Raw genomic sequence first — 17,316 nt, 5'->3', positions numbered from 1 at the left:
GCACTATAGCTACTATAAATATACTAAACAAAAATTCAAAAAAAAAACAGAAGTTTTTTGTCCATCCGTATTTTGGCGTGTATGGAGTCACTCACGTTTACAAGACGCAGGTGTTCCGGACCACTGACTATCGTCCTGGCAAGTCCGACTTTCACTTCCAACACGTTCATAACCGATGTCACAAGTGAACCGGCAAGTCGAATCAAAGTTGGTATCGTCAGAACATCTATAAATATATTTTGGTTTTAGAGAAAGCCGACCGCGAAGAAATGTTCTCCAATACACGGTGTGCGGTTATTGCAAAACTTTCTTTGCCGTTCAAGACAGTTTTGCCACCTATCATTACAACGCGCAGTTTGATTCGAAATTCGTTTCATCCGTGCATCTTCAACCAAATACCGTGCGATGAAGTGAGTATTCTCACGTATAGATTACATCATACAAGTTGCGGATGGTCGATGGACTTAACATCCCGTTTTACAAATTTTGTACCTCTTAGCACCATTTTCAGGTGTGGCTACTTCCTCGCAGGTTGCAATGGAACAGCTTGTTGGTCTTCCGCTCCAATTTTTGTCTGCTTGGCAAGTACGTGTCCTGCTACCCGACAAGTTGTGACCAACCTACAATAATTAAACCATGAAACCAAATCAAAAAATTAACAGTAATTCTGATAACAAGTTTTTAGATTATTAAATGCATACATGCACTGCAGCGAGACAAAATCAAGTTTCTGCTTACGTCACAGATTGTTCTGCAATCTGACTGATAATTGTCACCATCAGTGCATTTCAATCGACCATTGCTCGGGGGAGAAAGAGTTGGGCATCGAATGACTAGAAACAATAGACATCGTTACTAGATTGATTGAGTATATACAAATTCCCAGGGAATATTAGGTTTTTTATTTCTTGTCGCAGTATTTTTGCAACATACACGAAACACGACTAATAGGAAATAAACCTGTGAAAATTCAAAAATATTTTTAGGATAAAAGATAAAATTGCACTGACGGTTGCATGTGGTTTCTGTTCCGGTCCATTGGCGATCAGCTTTGCAAATACGTTCATCACTTCCTTTCAGTTCGTAACCTTCCTAAAGCATGACATAAAAACGTTTTCCCTAATGGCACTGACTAATATAAAAAATAGATAATAAATCATCATTAATGTCCAACGTACGTTGCATTCAAATTCACAAAGTGAATCGTAACTGTCTTCATCTGAACAATCCACAACGCCGTTCGATGGCGCCGTAAGGACACCGCAGGTAATCAATTCGCATGTAACGTCGTTTCCTGTCCAAGCTTGTGTTGCCTGACAAGTTCTTATGCTTGGACCGCGCAGTTCATAACCTTCCTGTAAATCGGTTATGAAATTCAGATACAAGGAAAATTAAGTGTCTTGCTTAGCTTTTAAGAGTAAGTTTTAGTTTACACATTGGCCAAAAGAAAAGGAGAAAGTTAATGCACACAGCTTACATCGCATTGGAAATTGCAGTCTGATTGATATTGATTACCATTCACGCACGATATTTTGCCGTTAGATGGAGCTTGCAGTTCAGGGCAAGTGATTACTGCAAAATACAATATGTTTTACCAAGTAACAACAGCTGGTAAAAATGTATTACTTTTTAAGCTGGGAGCCTATATATTGTGTATAATGAGCAAGTGCATACAAAATCGTAATAATACTGACAAAAACTTAAACAAAACCTACGTGTACATGTTGTAGGAGTGCCCGACCACTGCTTATCAACCTGACAAGTTCTTTTCATGCTTCCAGCCATTTCATATCCTTCCTACGACACAAAACAGAAGGAAGTCACAAACACGACCAACTGTCATCGACAACGTAGGTCAATGCTTACGTTGCACTGAAGCGCGCAATCTGATCCGTAATTGTTGTCATCAGAACATGTAGTTGTCCCGCCTTCAGGAACAGCCAATTCGTCACAAATTATTACTGAAAAGTAAACTTGGTGATCTCATGTATTATAGTATAGCACTATAGCTACTATAAATATACTAAACAAAAATTAAAGAAAAACAGAAGTTTTTGTCCATCCGTATTTTGACGTGTATGGAGTCACTCACGTTTACAAGACGCAGGTGTTCCGGACCACTGACTATCGTCCTGGCAAGTCCGACTTTCACTTCCAACACGTTCATAACCGATGTCACAAGTGAACCGGCAAGTCGAATCAAAGTTGGTATCGTCAGAACATCTAAAAATATATTTTGGTTTTAGAGAAAGCCGACCGCGAAGAAATGTTCTCCAATACACGGTGTGCGGTTATTGCAAAACTTTATTTGCCGTTCAAGACAGTTTTGCAACCTATCATTACAACTAACGAATTTTTAAAAGGCAGTGATTAGTAGAATGAAATTTGTAAAAACGTCCTACTAGTAAACTACTTTTCAAACCTTTTTTTGCCATTTTCGGTAACTGGCAAGTCTTCGCAGGTGACAATATCACAAAAAGCATCATCACCAGTCCATGAACCGTCCGCTTGACACATTCTCTCCACTGCTCCACCCAGTGTGTAACCGTTCTGAAAAGATATAATGGATCTTTTTATCAGTATGCTTAACCATAAATAGAATTCAGGTAGTTTTACGTTAAATCAAGTCCTTACATCGCAAGAAAAAGCGCATGTTGCATCGTAATTATTGTCATCCGTACATTTCTTAGTCCCATGATCTGGTGATGAGAGCACTGGACACGTCACCACTGCATAATATAACCGGTTACAATGCTTACAACTTTTTCACCTACTGAATTACACCAAATACATTGAAGGGATTTTCAGTAACATACGGATACAGGATGCTGTTGTTCCAGACCATGCCCGATCCATTCTGCATGTTCGTACATCACTGCCCGCCAAATTGTAACCTTCCTGTTAAAAGGGAAAAATTAGGACTTCAACAAGCTTTTAAACTCAAATCAAACTCAGTGATCAAATCAAACATAAGAATGAAAATTAAAACTTACGTCACAGTCAAAGTTACATTCCGAGTTGTAGACATTTTCATCTGTGCATGCAATAACACCATTAGCTGGCGCATCAAGTTTGTCGCACTCGATCTCTATGAAAACGAAACGGAAGACATCAAATATCAAGCTTACCAAAGCAAAATTCAGAAGCTAAGTTAAAGTACAACATGATGTCGCACTATCACAGGAAGCTTCCATTCCGGTCCAGTCTCCGTTATCCTGGCAAGTTCGTGATACACTTCCAACCAACTCAAAACCCTCATCACAAGAAAAGCGACAGGTGGAATCGAAATCATTTTCCTCGTCACACCTGGTTGAAGTAAAACGAGGCTAAATATATCAAAGCAGAAGTTACCAGCTACAGGATGAAGATTTAAAACAACCTAACAACTGGAAAGTTATTATAAAATAGAAAAGGACAAACTTTCTTACCTTTTACTTCCATGTTGTGGGACATCCAGTTCTTCACATGTTACAATTCCGCAAGAAACCGCGTCACCTGACCAGCTACCATGCGCTTGACAAATCCTTTCCGTTGACCCAACTAAATCGTAACCGATCTGTGCGAAAATGAAAATTCATGCGTGAAGCAAATAAAAATAGCTTGAATGTACCGAATAAAAAGCATGCTCAAAGCACGAACTTACGTCACAAATAAATTTACATTCCGATGCGTAATTGTCTGCATCGGTGCACTTCTTTCGTCCATTCCTTGGGATAAGAAGTTCACCGCAAGTCACAACTGAAATGAATTTAGATAGATAAATTAACAAGTGAGAGTTTTAACTTCCCTAATTTCAATAGCACGAAGCTGTTGAAATCACGGAGCATAACTTAAGACCAGCCCTTTTATCGCATCTTACGTATGCATGACGTGAGCGTTCCTGTCCATGTGTGGTCTGCCTGACATATTCTAGTTTCACTGCCAGCAAGGTTATATCCTTCCTGCGTTAGATACAGCGTGGTGCTTAGCAAAGCGACCTTGTGTTATCATGGTAAAATAAACAATAGATTGTTACTTACTTTACATTCAAAATCACATTCCGATTCAAAGTTATCGTCATTCGCACAAGCAACTTTTCCATTAGACGGGGAGGACAATTTTCCACAAGTGACCAACCGGCAAGCGGTTTCCTGACCTGACCAAGAGCGATCGGCTTGGCAAGTTCGCTCAGTAGAGCCACTTAAATCGAATCCGATCTGAAAATAACGAAGAATCATTATAGATCAATTTCACCAAGGCAAAGTATATTGCTAGCGTACACTCCTCAAATGGAAATTTTAGCAGACAACGCCCGAAGGAACAATTCCGCCTTCGTTGTATAAATACATTACACATTTCGGTTATACAATTATCGCCTAAAGCGTACTAAAAAAGACACCAGTACAGTTCGATAACAAGGAAAATAGTCCAAACGCAGCTGTAGAATATATTGAAAGGTTGACATACAGCGCACGCCAAGCTACAAGAAGAGTCATATCCAGTTGCTTCTTCTTGATCAGCATCCAATCCTTCCGAAGACGTGCACGAAGAAGATCCATTCGGCGGTTGGAGCAATGGCGGACAGCGAATAACTGAAATAACAAGAGTCGATATTTTTTAAAATATGTTGGCTTAAATTTTGCAACTATTATCGGGTTTGAATTGTCTAAGTCACTTTTATTGTAAAAACAACTAATTTTTCTAGTTTAATCTAAGTTTGTTTGTGCAAGATTTACTTTAGAAAATGCTCAATGATATAACCACAGCATATGATCTTACGTGTGCATGTAGTTTGTACCCCAGTCCATTGTTTGTTATCTTCACATAACCTTTCTGTTGATCCCCCCATTTCATATCCTTCGTTACACCGAAATTGGCAAATAGACCCATAAACGTCCTCCTCCGTGCAGAATATCCCACCATTTGCAGGAGGAGTTAACGAACCACACTTTTTAACTAAAATGAAAAACATTCATGGTATCATTGTAATACATCGTCATAAAAGTTTGACGCGCTGTATCAAATTATTATTAATAACTGGGTACGAAATTGTAAAACTGTATCCGAATTTCGAGAAGAGAACAAGAAAACCTACGTCTACACGAGGACTGCTCATTTGTCCATTGTGAGTCGGCGTTGCATGTCCTTTCAATAGTCTGGACAACGTTTTCAATGTCAAGCTCGTATCCACGATCGCATGTAAATTGGCATACCGATTGATAGCTAGTCCCATCCGAACAATGCACTCTGCCATTTAAAGGCGCAACCAAGGCGGTACATTGTTTAACTGTAGAAAAATGATTTCTATGACTTTTCCCGAAATAAAAGTATGCACACGTAATGAATAAATGTGAGACAAAGACAGAAAATAGTGGTGGGATTCATATACTTCCCACGCGTATAGACAAAGACTCACTTGTACAAACTGGTTGTGTGCCATCAAACAAGGCATATTCTTGACATTGCCTGATCTTCGACCCCGAACTCAGTTGGTAACCAGCGTCACACGTGACAGTGCATTGAGACCCGTAATTGACGCCATCATTGCAACTGAAAGATCCATTTGGTACTTCATTCAGTTCGGCGCAAGTTATTTCTACAAAAAAACACAAGAACATAATTTTTCGACTCTAAACTACCACGGAGTTGCATTACAGTTATTACATACACAATTATGTTTACAAATGACTGTAGAATAAGTTGTTAGTTTTTTACCTTCTCATAAAGATATTACTTAAACTTTGACAATGTTGTCGTAAGTAAGTCGGCAAATATTGTTCAGCAGCTAATACAACTGAAATAATTTCGGCATTGTGCCCTCATTCAATCTAAAACTTGGTGGCGTTTGGTGGCAGTCTAGTCCCACTGAGAGAACTTGTCGATACTGGCAAATAAATATTTCTCAGACACAGTACAAAACAAGATCTCCAGCGACACTTGACACCTTATAATAACCATCTTCAATGACTGTGATGTACCACATGCTGACAATCTAATATATGCCACCCTGCTAAGCATAATTATTTATTGTATGGTAAGATTTGTGTTGTTTTCCACCAAACACCAATGCTAAGTACCAGTGAACTTTCTATGAAACTGATATGTTTTTTGCCTAAGAAATAACATTGCATTACCTGTACGTACAGGTAAGCAACAGTGGCTGTACTCTATACGTACAGGTAAGCTTAATTCAGTTTCGCATGAACACGCCAAACATTCTCTTATCGCCTCACTGACTGCCCACAATGCCTATAATAGGATGACGCTCTACACATTATCCTTTTCAAAATTGCATCAAAATGTTTAACGGAAATCTCTTCTTTTCAGTTGTTTATCTACTTTAACTTCTGTCCTTTACTTTTTTCAATTGTCCCTGGTTAAACTCCTAAGTTATTGATGGATTAATGAACTATAAATCTTTCATTTTCCCTTCTTTGATAAATAGTTTTATAGGATACCTTTATTACTATATAGCTTTTACAACACTTGAACTTACTACGACAACAATCTACATCATTTCATGCTACAGCAACTAAATCGCCTCGTGGCGTACACCTCATCATTAAGATTAAGATTAAATAGCCTATACTACCGAGCGAAAAAAAACTCGTTCCAGAACTCACTACCTGCAGCGAAATACGAACGTGGGTGACTTTTGAATGACCTCCACTGATCTCCTTCACGTGGTTAGTGCCTAATTCTAAAAGCTGCCTGAGGCAACCAAAAATGCTTCAGCGCACTAAACGTCGGAACGCCTGTGTTAAATTCGCAAGTTCGAATATCATAATATTGTATGTGCTTACAATGAATAGACTTCAAATAATAATTAGTGCATTTTTAGCTTATTTTAGGTTTTGAAACTTTTACGCAGGATATCGGTGTTGAAAAATCACATATTTTGTACAATCATTAAAATGCCGGCTGACATGCTTGAATTGTACTAAAACCATTCAAAATTGGCTATTCCAACTTTAAAGTTTCCTGTGTATTGAGGAAATTGGTAAAGCCATTGAAGTCTTCCTGATTTCACAGTAAATGTGAGAATTATCAAGCAAGCAATTTTTTTTGCGATTAAAATCAAGATAGAATAATCTTGAAAAAGACCAGGTAAAATTATGGGGACAAGCAAGGGTATAGATTAACTATCATCAGCGGCACGACATTTAGCATATACCATCGCCCGAAGGCTTTATAGACAAGACCGGAGAAATAGAATAGCTTAATCTAATAAAGTAGTGTGCTGCTTGATAGAACCTAAAACACAAGATTATTCCTTTGCTATGCGCTTCAGGCTAGGTTTAAAAGGTCAATACATTTTTACGGCTAATGCTTTGCTGGAATCTTTGTTTTTCGAACATTGCTGTTTTGTTGCTTCCAAAGGGGGTTATCTATCGCCAAGCAAACCTCGAAAGTTTTACTTGAATTATTAACAGTTGTTTTAACATACTAAAGGTAACGAATCGTTTTATTTTTTATCAGCGAAGAATTACTAATCCAAAATAATCCACAGATGAAACTTGAAGTACATAAATTTTTGATTTGATTAAATATGTTTTTTGTTGTAGCTATATACAAAAAATGATAATTGTGCTTACCGCAATATGTTAAAGTTCTATTGTGGGTATTAACTAAAAGAAGAAGAATATATGGTAGCAGTCTGATGGTAATTTTAACTTATCAACACGACTTTTCGCAAGCTTGAGCTTGTTTCAACTGGTGCTTAAGAATATATTATATGGGTATACAGTTTTAGTATCACCATTACCAATATCTACACCCTATATGCACGGGAATCTCTAGTCTAGGCCTATGTAGTTACGTATAGGCTCTAAGCTGTAGCGCATAACTATATGCACAAGTTTACTTGTGCAAGTGCCGAGGAGTCCTTTCCAACGACCAGCAGCTCCACATTTTATGGATTTCTTCCCGAAAATTTCATAACCTTCATCGCATTCAAGATCACATCTGGTCCGGAATTGGTTGGACTTAGTGCATGTAACTTCGCCATTTGGTACTTCCTTGATTTCAGGGCAAGTTACAACTGTTCCAAATATATTTTGTTAAGAATGTTTTTCATGAAAAAGGTTTAATGTCGTATAAGCTCGTTTAACTATTCTAATGGCTTACTTTCACATGTCGGTGATTCTTCGGACCATGTTCCAGGAGAACTATCCCCTTCACAAACCGCTTTTTCAGCACCAACCAAGTTGTATCCTTTGTCGCACTGGAATGTACATTCACTTTCGTAAAAGCTTTCATCAGTACACTCTTCGGAAACGTGGCTGTTCAAGGATAAGTCATCACACGTAATTCCTAAAGTAAGATAAACGCATTTCACTTAGGTATTGTACTAGTGCAAATGTGTTTAGTAGATTCAATGAGTTTAAATACATTAAGTCTCTGAGGGTATTTAAGTGGCACTGTACTATTAGCGTTCAGTTACTTTGACAAGACGGGAAGCGCTTTTTCGAATACTTCCATTCTCCTGCGCCGACACACTCCGTTTTCAGGGAACCAACAAGTTCATAACCTTCGTCGCAGCTAAAACGACATTTTGTTCCATAATTGTTGGAATCTGAGCAATCTACCGACCCGTGCGAAAGAAGACTAAGTTCCGTGCATCTGATACCTGCCATTGCAAGGTCTGAAAATCATTACTGACTAACACAACACACTAAATCGGTGTACCGACACTTAATCACGCGACACTTAATCACGCGACACTTAATCACCGACACATAATCACTAGGACACTTAATCACGCGACACATAATCACTAGGACATTTAATCACGCGACACATAATCACTAGGACATTTAATCACTCGAATTGGATACTTAATCACGCGACATTTAATCACGCGACACATAATCACTTGGATGCGACAGCACTTGGACAGCGCCTTTGTCTATAGCAGGGGTCGGCAACCTTTTGCTAGTCACAGGCCAAATGTCGAGTGTACAACTCTTTGGCGGGCCGGAACTTTCATTAATACTATAATTCACACTCACTTCAGTATATTACGCTACATTGCTGCAATCTCAATCATACCAATCACAAAAAGAGCAAAATATATGTATTCACACTTGAATAAGGTCCATTTGAAATTTTTCGGGAATGGTATTGGCGTCCACATCAAAAGGAGTACTGAATAGCCTGAATTTATTTTGTAGAGAACGAATGTCGAAAAAGCGTGAGAAAAATTCAGTAATTCAAGCTCGTGTGCATCTCTCTGTGGGGATGGCGATGTGGATTGCTTTTAAGGTTGGCCTAAAGCCAAAGGCTATTAGTCTTTCTTTTTTTGAACTCCCCGACAATTGTCTTTGACTCCGTTGCGCCGGCTTTCTCTATAATGTTTCTTTAAATCAACACCAGCTTCATAAAGTCAAATTGTTATATTGTCCGAAATAAGTTGTATCACATTAGAAACATTTTCATCATCTTTTCACATTTAAACAAAACTATAACTTCAATTCAGTAATGAACAGTCCAGAAGGTAAAACTGATATTATGTGTAGAGACAAGAAGAGGAGATTTTAACCAAGCCTTAGTTTTTATAGAAACACATTAGCCAATCAGGAAATAACATGTCATTTTGCATTGCTACGTATAACCTATGTAATATGTAACATTATTCTATTGTCACCGAACCTCTTGATCAAAGTACCATCAAAACGGTTCTGACGTGAAGAAAAAACTTTTTACCTATTACCTTTCTTAAAACAAAGTTTTGCAAAAGCGAAGTACACCACATATACGCATAGATGGGTATCGCGACAATTCTAATGATAATTTAAATTAAACCGTCAAATTCAGAAAACATTGGTTTAAAGTTGACTTCCACCAGCTAGAAACTCTTTGTTATTTAGCCAGAAATATCACCAACACGATGACAGTCATCGTGTTGACACAGTTGACCGTTATCTGTCAAGCGAGATTTTAGTTTATCTTCGTGCAGTTGCTTACATTTCCCATGCATGACATTGTTACCTAGTGTGTACGGTAGCCTTATCTGCGCAAACAATGTTTAATTATTTTAACAATTTATTTTTAGGTTTATATTTGTTTTTCGTGTGTAGACATGCAATTTTCGATACTGTAAATGTGTGATTAAATGTCGCGTGATTAAATGTCCTAGTGATTATGTGTCGCGTGATTAAATGTCCTAGTGATTATGTGTCGCGTGATTAAGAGTCGCGTGATTAAATGTCCTAGTGATTATGTGTCGGTGATTAAGCGTCGCGTGATTAAGTGTCGCGTGATTAAGTGTCACCAAACCCACTAAATCATTGCACCGCAAGATTTCAGAGCAATTTTTCTCTGTATCAGCGCTTAAAGTTTGAGTAATTACGTGTGCATGTTGGAACAGGTTCCGTCCATGCCCCGGATGCTTCACATTCTGTTTGCTCCGATCCTTGAATTTCATATCCTTCATCACAAACGTATGTACACACCGAGGAATATTCAAATGCTGATGAACAAGATATTTCTCCATTGTCTGGAGACTCCAACGACGGACAAGTAACCACTGAAAAACAACGCAGATATGAAACTTATTTGTATTGCTTTTGAAGCATTAAATTGTAATATACGTTTTTCTTTAGAAAACGAAAATTACGTCACTAAAATATTTACATAAGCGGAATAACCTAGATTAACCCGCAAGTTTTTATTTAGCAAAATCTTTGTAATGTTATGAATGAATCACGTTTGCTGGGGTAACTGTTAAGTAAACGATAAAAACTCACAATCACAATAGGCATCGTTAGAAGACCAGATGCTGCCTTCTTCGCATGTCGTTGCTACGGTGCCAGCAGGACGATAACCAATATTACATCGCAATGTGCATTCACTGCCCAACCGATTATCTTCCGTGCATTCAAAAGCGCCGTTTGGCGGCGGCTCCAGCTCATTACATGTAGCCGCTAAAACGCGGAAAAGTATTACTGTACAATTGTTTCATGAATAAGTTGATGTAGATATGAAAGATAAAGAAGTGTTTATACCTTTTGCTCAGAAAAAGTATAATATGTGCCTATGGCATTTCATGCATAAGTGTTATGCACACATTTATTGGCCTCTAGGATAACATGGACATTTTTCAATAAAAGCGATAAACTATTTCCAAGAAATTTTTTTGGCGGTGTTTACATCTTTTAGATTATTTATTACACACAAAGCCTCACGTATGCAATCTGGCTCCGGGCGATCCCAGTCTCCCGATTCAAGGCATTCTCGCGTTGTTGAAACTCCTTCTTCGTTGAGTTTATATTCAGGAGCATAACAGGTGAACGTACAGATCGTGTCTTCCATCATCAAGTCGTTATCACAATAAACTGACCCATGTTCCGGAACATAGACATCTCGACAAAGGGCTAAATAATGACGTTAAGATTCAGAAGTTTAAAACCGCTTGAAAACTTTTCAGCTTATTTAAATCGATTTTATGATCATAGCAAACACACACCCAAGTGATTGCAAACATCTTTGAGCAATATATCCTTTATGTTCTTAATGTCGTCAAAGTTGTTAACAGAAAATACGTGCTGTTCAGACGGTTGCGACGCGATATCTTCTAATTCAGACCTGAAAAAAAGTAACACAATAAAACATGAAACACGTCAGTTCGGTATTGGAAATAGAATTAATGATCAATGAAAGCATATTATACTTTTAAAATACCTGAAATGTGTCAATAACAAGAAACATATAGTAACAGGTCGACGTATAAAATATACAGTACTTACTGTAGAGCTGATCCGACACCGATTGAGAACACTTCAACACCATCATCTCTCAATCGTTGAGCAGGAGCGGTTACAGAGTCCAAGATCGATTCTCCATCAGTGATAATAAGCGCTGTTTTCAGAACACCTAATACCAAGGAGATGTTTTTGATAGGTATGTCAGACACGAATTGGTTTTGAAACATTTCTGCGTTAAATATTTTACCTTCTCTTGTACCACTTGAACGGGTGAACAACTGCTCTCTTATATAATCTAAAGCTCTTCCTGTTGCAGTATTCCCTCCCTTGTAATCCATGTTTTCGATTGCTTGAAACAAGTCGTCTTTGTCTACATGATCGTTTAAGTTAAATTCAGTTCTGCAAATGCATATGAATCACATGTTTAAGTATTTGTAAATGGATTTGAGTAGGCTAACTGTGTATATATTTTGTAACGTGAACCATCAATAGTAAAGCTGTAAAATTATAAAGATACAAACAACAAGCTCTTTTATTTTATTGTTTAGTCAGCTTTCAACCCTTTACTATACTAAAATCAAAAAATACATAAATATGTACAGTAATTTCACATTGCAGATTGTCAAATTTCTTTGTGACATTGACCTGTGTGCAGGTGAACATATAAAAAGACTTAAGGTTTTAAGAATTGGATAAAAGGTTCTTCTTGGAAAAACGATTATGTTTGACACGTTAAATTTATTCAAACTTTTTTTGTGAATTAAAGTCATGCATGGGTTTCCGTTTCTTCTGTGTCATGAGTCAATTCCTCAACCACATTGTACTCTAGAAAACGCACTGTCTGAGTTTTGTATACAAAACCTACCTTGGGTCGTCAGAATACTGGGCAAGCCCAATCAAAACGTGTTCAAATCCGATTGTAAACGCATCCACCAAACTGATTAGAAAGTCTTGCATTTTTCGGAAATTTATTGGACCAACGCTCCAAGATCCGTCGGTTAAAATTACAAGGTCGGTTTTTTGGGACTTTTTGCAGTCTTGAAAAACCCTCTTGCCACCTTTAGAAAACACTAGCTTCATTATTATCAGAAACAAGCAATGCAGAATAAAGCAACACAATACAATATTACGACAATGTGTAAAAGCGCAGATTGCAAAACATAGCAACAATATCTTACACATGCTTTAGAATTAAGCACACTGTTTTTATATGAACACCTACCAGTAGCGCTTCCATCATGGGCTTCATGAGAAGGAGTACGAGCGTCATCGTCTTTTCCGTGTTCGTTTGATCCTGATACCAACACACGTTGAACGTCTGACGGTATACCCGACCCTAGAGATAAAAAATATATAAATACAAAACTTGTAAAAATACTTCATTTTAGTTCGTATAAAGTAGAATTATTCGAAAATGAGCCATTTCTTAAACATCACGGAATTTGAATGAGTAAGCGCAGCCTTACCATCCGTGACATTAGACTTGGTTAAAAAGACAGGTAATTCAACTTTGATCAGGCAACGTGAAAGCTTGTTTCACGCAAGGTTTACTTTGTAAAGCGCAAATGGGACATAAAGCTAGCGATAAATACATGAGCTCGGACCAAGCCAGACTAACAATGAGAGAAGAACTAAAATCGCTGCAAGAACTGAGTTAGCATTTAGCATTAAACGATCCCCGAGATAGGCGAAATATGCGGCAACCACTGTCGAGGCTAAAACCCTTAAAAACCAACGCTTTAGACTTTTAGAGAATGATTTGTACATTAACTTGATCAAAGAGGCCGCGTTTATACAAACCACACTTTCTCAAAACTTAGCCTAACTGTGTCAAACTTCCTTTGCATTTAATTGTTTTATTTCTGCGCCAACTAATTAAACGATAAAAACTTTGTTTCAAAATAAATTATAGAAAACTAAACTCTGCGTTGATATCTTTACGTAAAGTTTCGAACATAAAAAATTAATGGTATATTTGATATTCTCTAAACTTTTCGTTTGAAATCCTAATCAAAAACAGCGTGTTTTGGAGTGAACCAATCTTACTTTCTATATAAAGCGCGTTAACTACTAAAAGATGTAGATTATGTTGGCGACCAGTATTGAATCGCAGTATGAAGTATATCTGCTGATCTTACCCGGCAAGGTTACACTCCCGATAAGAACTCCACTGCTTTTGTCTCCTTTTGTGGATTTCAATCGAATTTCATATTTTGCTCCGGCATTCAAATCTGTCAGTCGAACGTGAGAGGTCGCCGCCCGCAGATCGGCAGATTGGGTAAAATCTCCATTCACTTCTTTAATGGAAAAGAAATGTCCAGTGATTCCCCTATACAAGAGAATAACATCAAGAAGGTTATAAATGGTTTCAATAAAGTATCTTTGTCTGCATGATGTCAAGTTTGTTCGTAAACAATTTACCTTGCTGGTTCCCATTGCGCCAGAAAACTATCAGTATCCACCTCTTTGATAACTAAATTCGTCGGCCTGGGCACACCTGAAAAAGAAAGTAACACCTTTGTAATTCAGACCTACATCATAAAGCGTCTAAAGACATCACCTATTAACATTGTTCCATTTTTTAAAGATATTTTATAGCGTTTGAGTATAATACCAAAAGCATTATATGAATTTGTTCAAAGAAAGAACAAAACTACATAAGTAAAAGCATATACGTAAAATAGATGATTCCTGTTGAATTATTTTAATTAGGGGTGAAGTGAAAATGCAGTAATCATAATGTCAGTTTCATGAGCAAATCAATTTCATTAAATAACCTTCGGTATTCATTAGTGCGCTATATTCAATACAGTATATCATCTAATACTTGATGTGTTAAAATAATCATAGATCTATTCCTGATTTTTCCATTTTTCCTTATTAAACATACATTTTCCATTCATAGCATTATTATTTGCGTTTTATCTCATAATGCTTTCTTTTAAAAGGGATCTAAGACATTAAAAACTATATCTAATTGTTTGTTACAGGTGGGGCCTATAATTATATCTTGTCATTGTACGTAAAGTCGTTTATATCTTCTTATTAAAAGAGACAGCGGTTTTACAATTTTGCATAGTCACATATACTGTCACGAATATGTTTTATTGAAATATAACAAATTTGCCTTGATAAAATGTATATAATAATTAATAATTAAGAAATATAATAATTTCTGAAGAAAAAGGGCATAGATAAATCGCAGGACCCAAGGTTAAAGAATTTAGTTTACATGAAGCAATTTCACGCCCAATCCTTCCATCAACACTTGGGGAAAAATAAGTTAATGGAAACGGGAAAATAATCGTTTAAAAACCCACATTCCATGTCGTTAAGAATTAAGGGACTTAAAAGCTTGGTTTCCGTTGGAGTGAAGCATAAAACATGACGAAAACAATAGGTTGTTAGACTCGCCGTTTTAAAAAAAAGAACAAAAACTTTTAATGCTTTTGTACGTATACTTACGGTAATTTAGACATTAAAGCGAGATTTTACTAAGACGCGTCACACTAAAAATCAAACAATTAATCAACCGCAAATGTTGTGAACATTGTTAGCATCATTCCCCATAAAGAAAATATATGAATATTTACGCCACCGAACACAGCAACGTTTTGCCACTAAACGACTGTTCCTCAAACGGTGGCGAACGTGACTTTGTAGAGTACACAAAGAATTTAATGAATTGAACCTGGGTCCTATGCTACTAACTTTTATGCAAGACAAAGGCACATTAATTTCGTTATGCTGGTATACGTCATTCACTTTATCAGGTGATCTATAAAAGAGTGTGAAAGCACTGGAATCGTTTATTTCATTTTACTAGAAAGTCATACTTGACGCCGCAGTATTGTTCAAATCAATCATGCAAGAAATCACACGTCATCAATCAATGACTGTTATAATTTTTACAACGCGTAACTCGCTTAATCTAACTGTTTACGAAATAATCTTCCATCGGCAGAAGAGGAATTACAGTGACTACGTAGATAACAGGCGGCTTTGTGGGAAGACCGAACAGGAGCCAAGCTGACAGCAAGGAATTCAAAACAAATCATTAACTTTACAAACGCAAAACTATTTGCAATTTGCAATCTTAGTTGAACTACGGAAGGTTACATAAGGTCACGCGAAAATAGAAATGAACTGTTTATGAAAGTAATTTGGCAAAGTTATTTTGCATAGTTACTGCACATTGTTCTTTGAAATTTGCAGAGTCGAAAAATGTTATGATTAATTTTTGACGATAGGTCGAGCAGCTAAGTACAACAACAGGTTGTAATATAAATGACGTGTATTTTGACAATGAAACTCGCCATTGCTACAAATCCAAGCTTATCCAGGGTTTGATTTGGCAGCTGATTGTAATGCTTTTTTATGCAGGTTTATGATCATCCAAAATTTCTATACCAATGAAACCGCATTTTAGGTCACTGAAAGTAATGTTTTGCACAGTTTTAGATACTTAGACTCTATTTACCTCGATACTATTTTTCTTGCAGGTAGCTATTGGCGTAGTTATGACTTTAAAAAGCATTCCGCAATGCTTAGGGCGAGATTAACTTGCATTCATCAAATACCAAATGAATGTCATTATCTGTACCCCTTCGAAAAGGTTAAGCTACAGAACAATGTTTTCAGATGTTAAACCATCGCTTTAACTGGAACTATGGGAAGATATATTTGGTTCTTAAAGTACAGCATAAAAGCAAAATGAGCTCGGAGACGTATAGCTTCTAAAAAGTAAACACTCCGCATCGAGGCACACGAAAAGTTTTTAAACTTCACGTCGATCCATGTTTAAACATTATTGAAAGACAAATGATAGAAAAGCAACCCCAGTAATATGGTTCAATGAAATTGTCTTTATGCTTATGTCGCAAGAAAACTAACATCCGTCAAATACATCATCACAGTGCATTCTATACGCCATGAACAAATACTTTAACTGTAGCACAGAACGGGCAAAGAATAAACAGAGTCTGTGTATTGCCAACACTACCATCAAGACCGATAAGGCTGAGAAGTTGCACTAATATTCAATACTCAGACACAACATTGCTTTTACCAAACCGATATAATTTGATTTAAAGCTTCATTCGAGCGTCATATGTTTATAATGAACGATTAAACAAATAGACTTACCTCCGCTCTGACGGCGATGCCTAATATTCGGAGCCGAAGATATCCCAGGAACGACTAAATCATCCGAATAAACATGGGCTAAATGAATCAGCTCAAGCAACAAAATTAAATACTTAGCTAACAGTGCCATTGGTATTTTAATGATTATTCAAAAGCAGTTGTACTGAATAACCTATACGCAAGGCACATTCCCTGAGCCTATCTGTGGTAAAAGCGGTAAAAACGTTAATTTTGTCCCTCACTTGTATTCATGAAACACAAAGAAACAAAGCCGGGTTTGTGAGGACTTGCTAATCCCGCAGGCTAATATCAAACTTTCTTCCTTAAAACGGTTGTTACGGATCGTGAGAAATGAGAAATGTGTTCTCGCCTTCTTTTCAGGGACAAATGCACTTGTTGCTTTGCACATTCTGTGACAACCAAACAGTGACAAACCATTGAATATACAACGAAATTTTAAACGTACGTTTTCTACTTTGTTTTGTAT

General features: G+C 37.1%; 1 protein-coding gene and 1 long non-coding RNA gene across 7 annotated transcripts in view; one reads left to right on the top strand and one right to left on the bottom strand.

Annotated features, from left to right (window-relative positions):
* Window positions 1-17,048, bottom strand: part of LOC143448266 (sushi, von Willebrand factor type A, EGF and pentraxin domain-containing protein 1-like) — a 28,130-nt gene extending 11,082 nt beyond the window's left edge. For 2 of the 4 annotated variants that reach the window (XM_076947918.1, XM_076947919.1), the window contains exons 1-36: window positions 16,830-17,048; window positions 14,106-14,181; window positions 13,823-14,013; window positions 12,907-13,020; window positions 12,550-12,742; window positions 11,932-12,083; window positions 11,727-11,853; window positions 11,447-11,565; window positions 11,166-11,354; window positions 10,728-10,904; window positions 10,331-10,507; window positions 8,423-8,608; window positions 8,107-8,292; window positions 7,844-8,020; window positions 5,396-5,575; window positions 5,075-5,266; window positions 4,759-4,935; window positions 4,447-4,571; window positions 4,020-4,196; window positions 3,860-3,941; window positions 3,644-3,738; window positions 3,429-3,556; window positions 3,176-3,306; window positions 2,994-3,088; window positions 2,817-2,898; window positions 2,635-2,729; window positions 2,423-2,550; window positions 2,093-2,223; window positions 1,867-1,961; window positions 1,716-1,797; window positions 1,478-1,572; window positions 1,179-1,355; window positions 1,011-1,092; window positions 739-833; window positions 493-620; window positions 96-226 (exon numbers count right to left, since the gene is read on the bottom strand). In XM_076947918.1, the coding sequence (XP_076804033.1) occupies window positions 96-226; window positions 493-620; window positions 739-833; window positions 1,011-1,092; window positions 1,179-1,355; window positions 1,478-1,572; window positions 1,716-1,797; window positions 1,867-1,961; window positions 2,093-2,223; window positions 2,423-2,550; window positions 2,635-2,729; window positions 2,817-2,898; window positions 2,994-3,088; window positions 3,176-3,306; window positions 3,429-3,556; window positions 3,644-3,738; window positions 3,860-3,941; window positions 4,020-4,196; window positions 4,447-4,571; window positions 4,759-4,935; window positions 5,075-5,266; window positions 5,396-5,575; window positions 7,844-8,020; window positions 8,107-8,292; window positions 8,423-8,608; window positions 10,331-10,507; window positions 10,728-10,904; window positions 11,166-11,354; window positions 11,447-11,565; window positions 11,727-11,853; window positions 11,932-12,083; window positions 12,550-12,742; window positions 12,907-13,020; window positions 13,823-14,013; window positions 14,106-14,181; window positions 16,830-16,959 (4,897 nt within the window). In that variant the 5' untranslated portion in view covers window positions 16,960-17,048. The remainder of the gene's footprint in view (window positions 1-95; window positions 227-492; window positions 621-738; window positions 834-1,010; window positions 1,093-1,178; window positions 1,356-1,477; window positions 1,573-1,715; window positions 1,798-1,866; window positions 1,962-2,092; window positions 2,224-2,422; window positions 2,551-2,634; window positions 2,730-2,816; window positions 2,899-2,993; window positions 3,089-3,175; window positions 3,307-3,428; window positions 3,557-3,643; window positions 3,739-3,859; window positions 3,942-4,019; window positions 4,197-4,446; window positions 4,572-4,758; window positions 4,936-5,074; window positions 5,267-5,395; window positions 5,576-7,843; window positions 8,021-8,106; window positions 8,293-8,422; window positions 8,609-10,330; window positions 10,508-10,727; window positions 10,905-11,165; window positions 11,355-11,446; window positions 11,566-11,726; window positions 11,854-11,931; window positions 12,084-12,549; window positions 12,743-12,906; window positions 13,021-13,822; window positions 14,014-14,105; window positions 14,182-16,829) is intronic. The other 2 variants (XM_076947921.1, XM_076947920.1) reach the window with 2 other exon arrangements.
* LOC143448269 (uncharacterized) lies at window positions 7,851-11,100 on the top strand. 3 transcript variants are annotated; one of them, XR_013114443.1, is made up of 4 exons: window positions 7,851-7,990; window positions 8,143-8,297; window positions 8,412-8,621; window positions 10,349-11,100. It is a non-coding gene; the product is annotated as an uncharacterized LOC143448269 (long non-coding RNA). The 3 variants fall into 3 exon arrangements; XR_013114442.1 differs by having other exon boundaries at window positions 7,873-8,009; XR_013114444.1 differs by lacking the exon at window positions 7,851-7,990 and having other exon boundaries at window positions 8,155-8,297; window positions 10,349-10,500; window positions 10,739-11,100.
* Window positions 17,049-17,316: the final 268 nt, after the last annotated feature.

Source organism: Clavelina lepadiformis, chromosome 3 (genome assembly GCF_947623445.1).
Source record: "Clavelina lepadiformis chromosome 3, kaClaLepa1.1, whole genome shotgun sequence".
Lineage (NCBI taxonomy): Eukaryota > Metazoa > Chordata > Ascidiacea > Aplousobranchia > Clavelinidae > Clavelina > Clavelina lepadiformis.
This window is presented reverse-complemented; position numbering and strand designations above follow the sequence as displayed.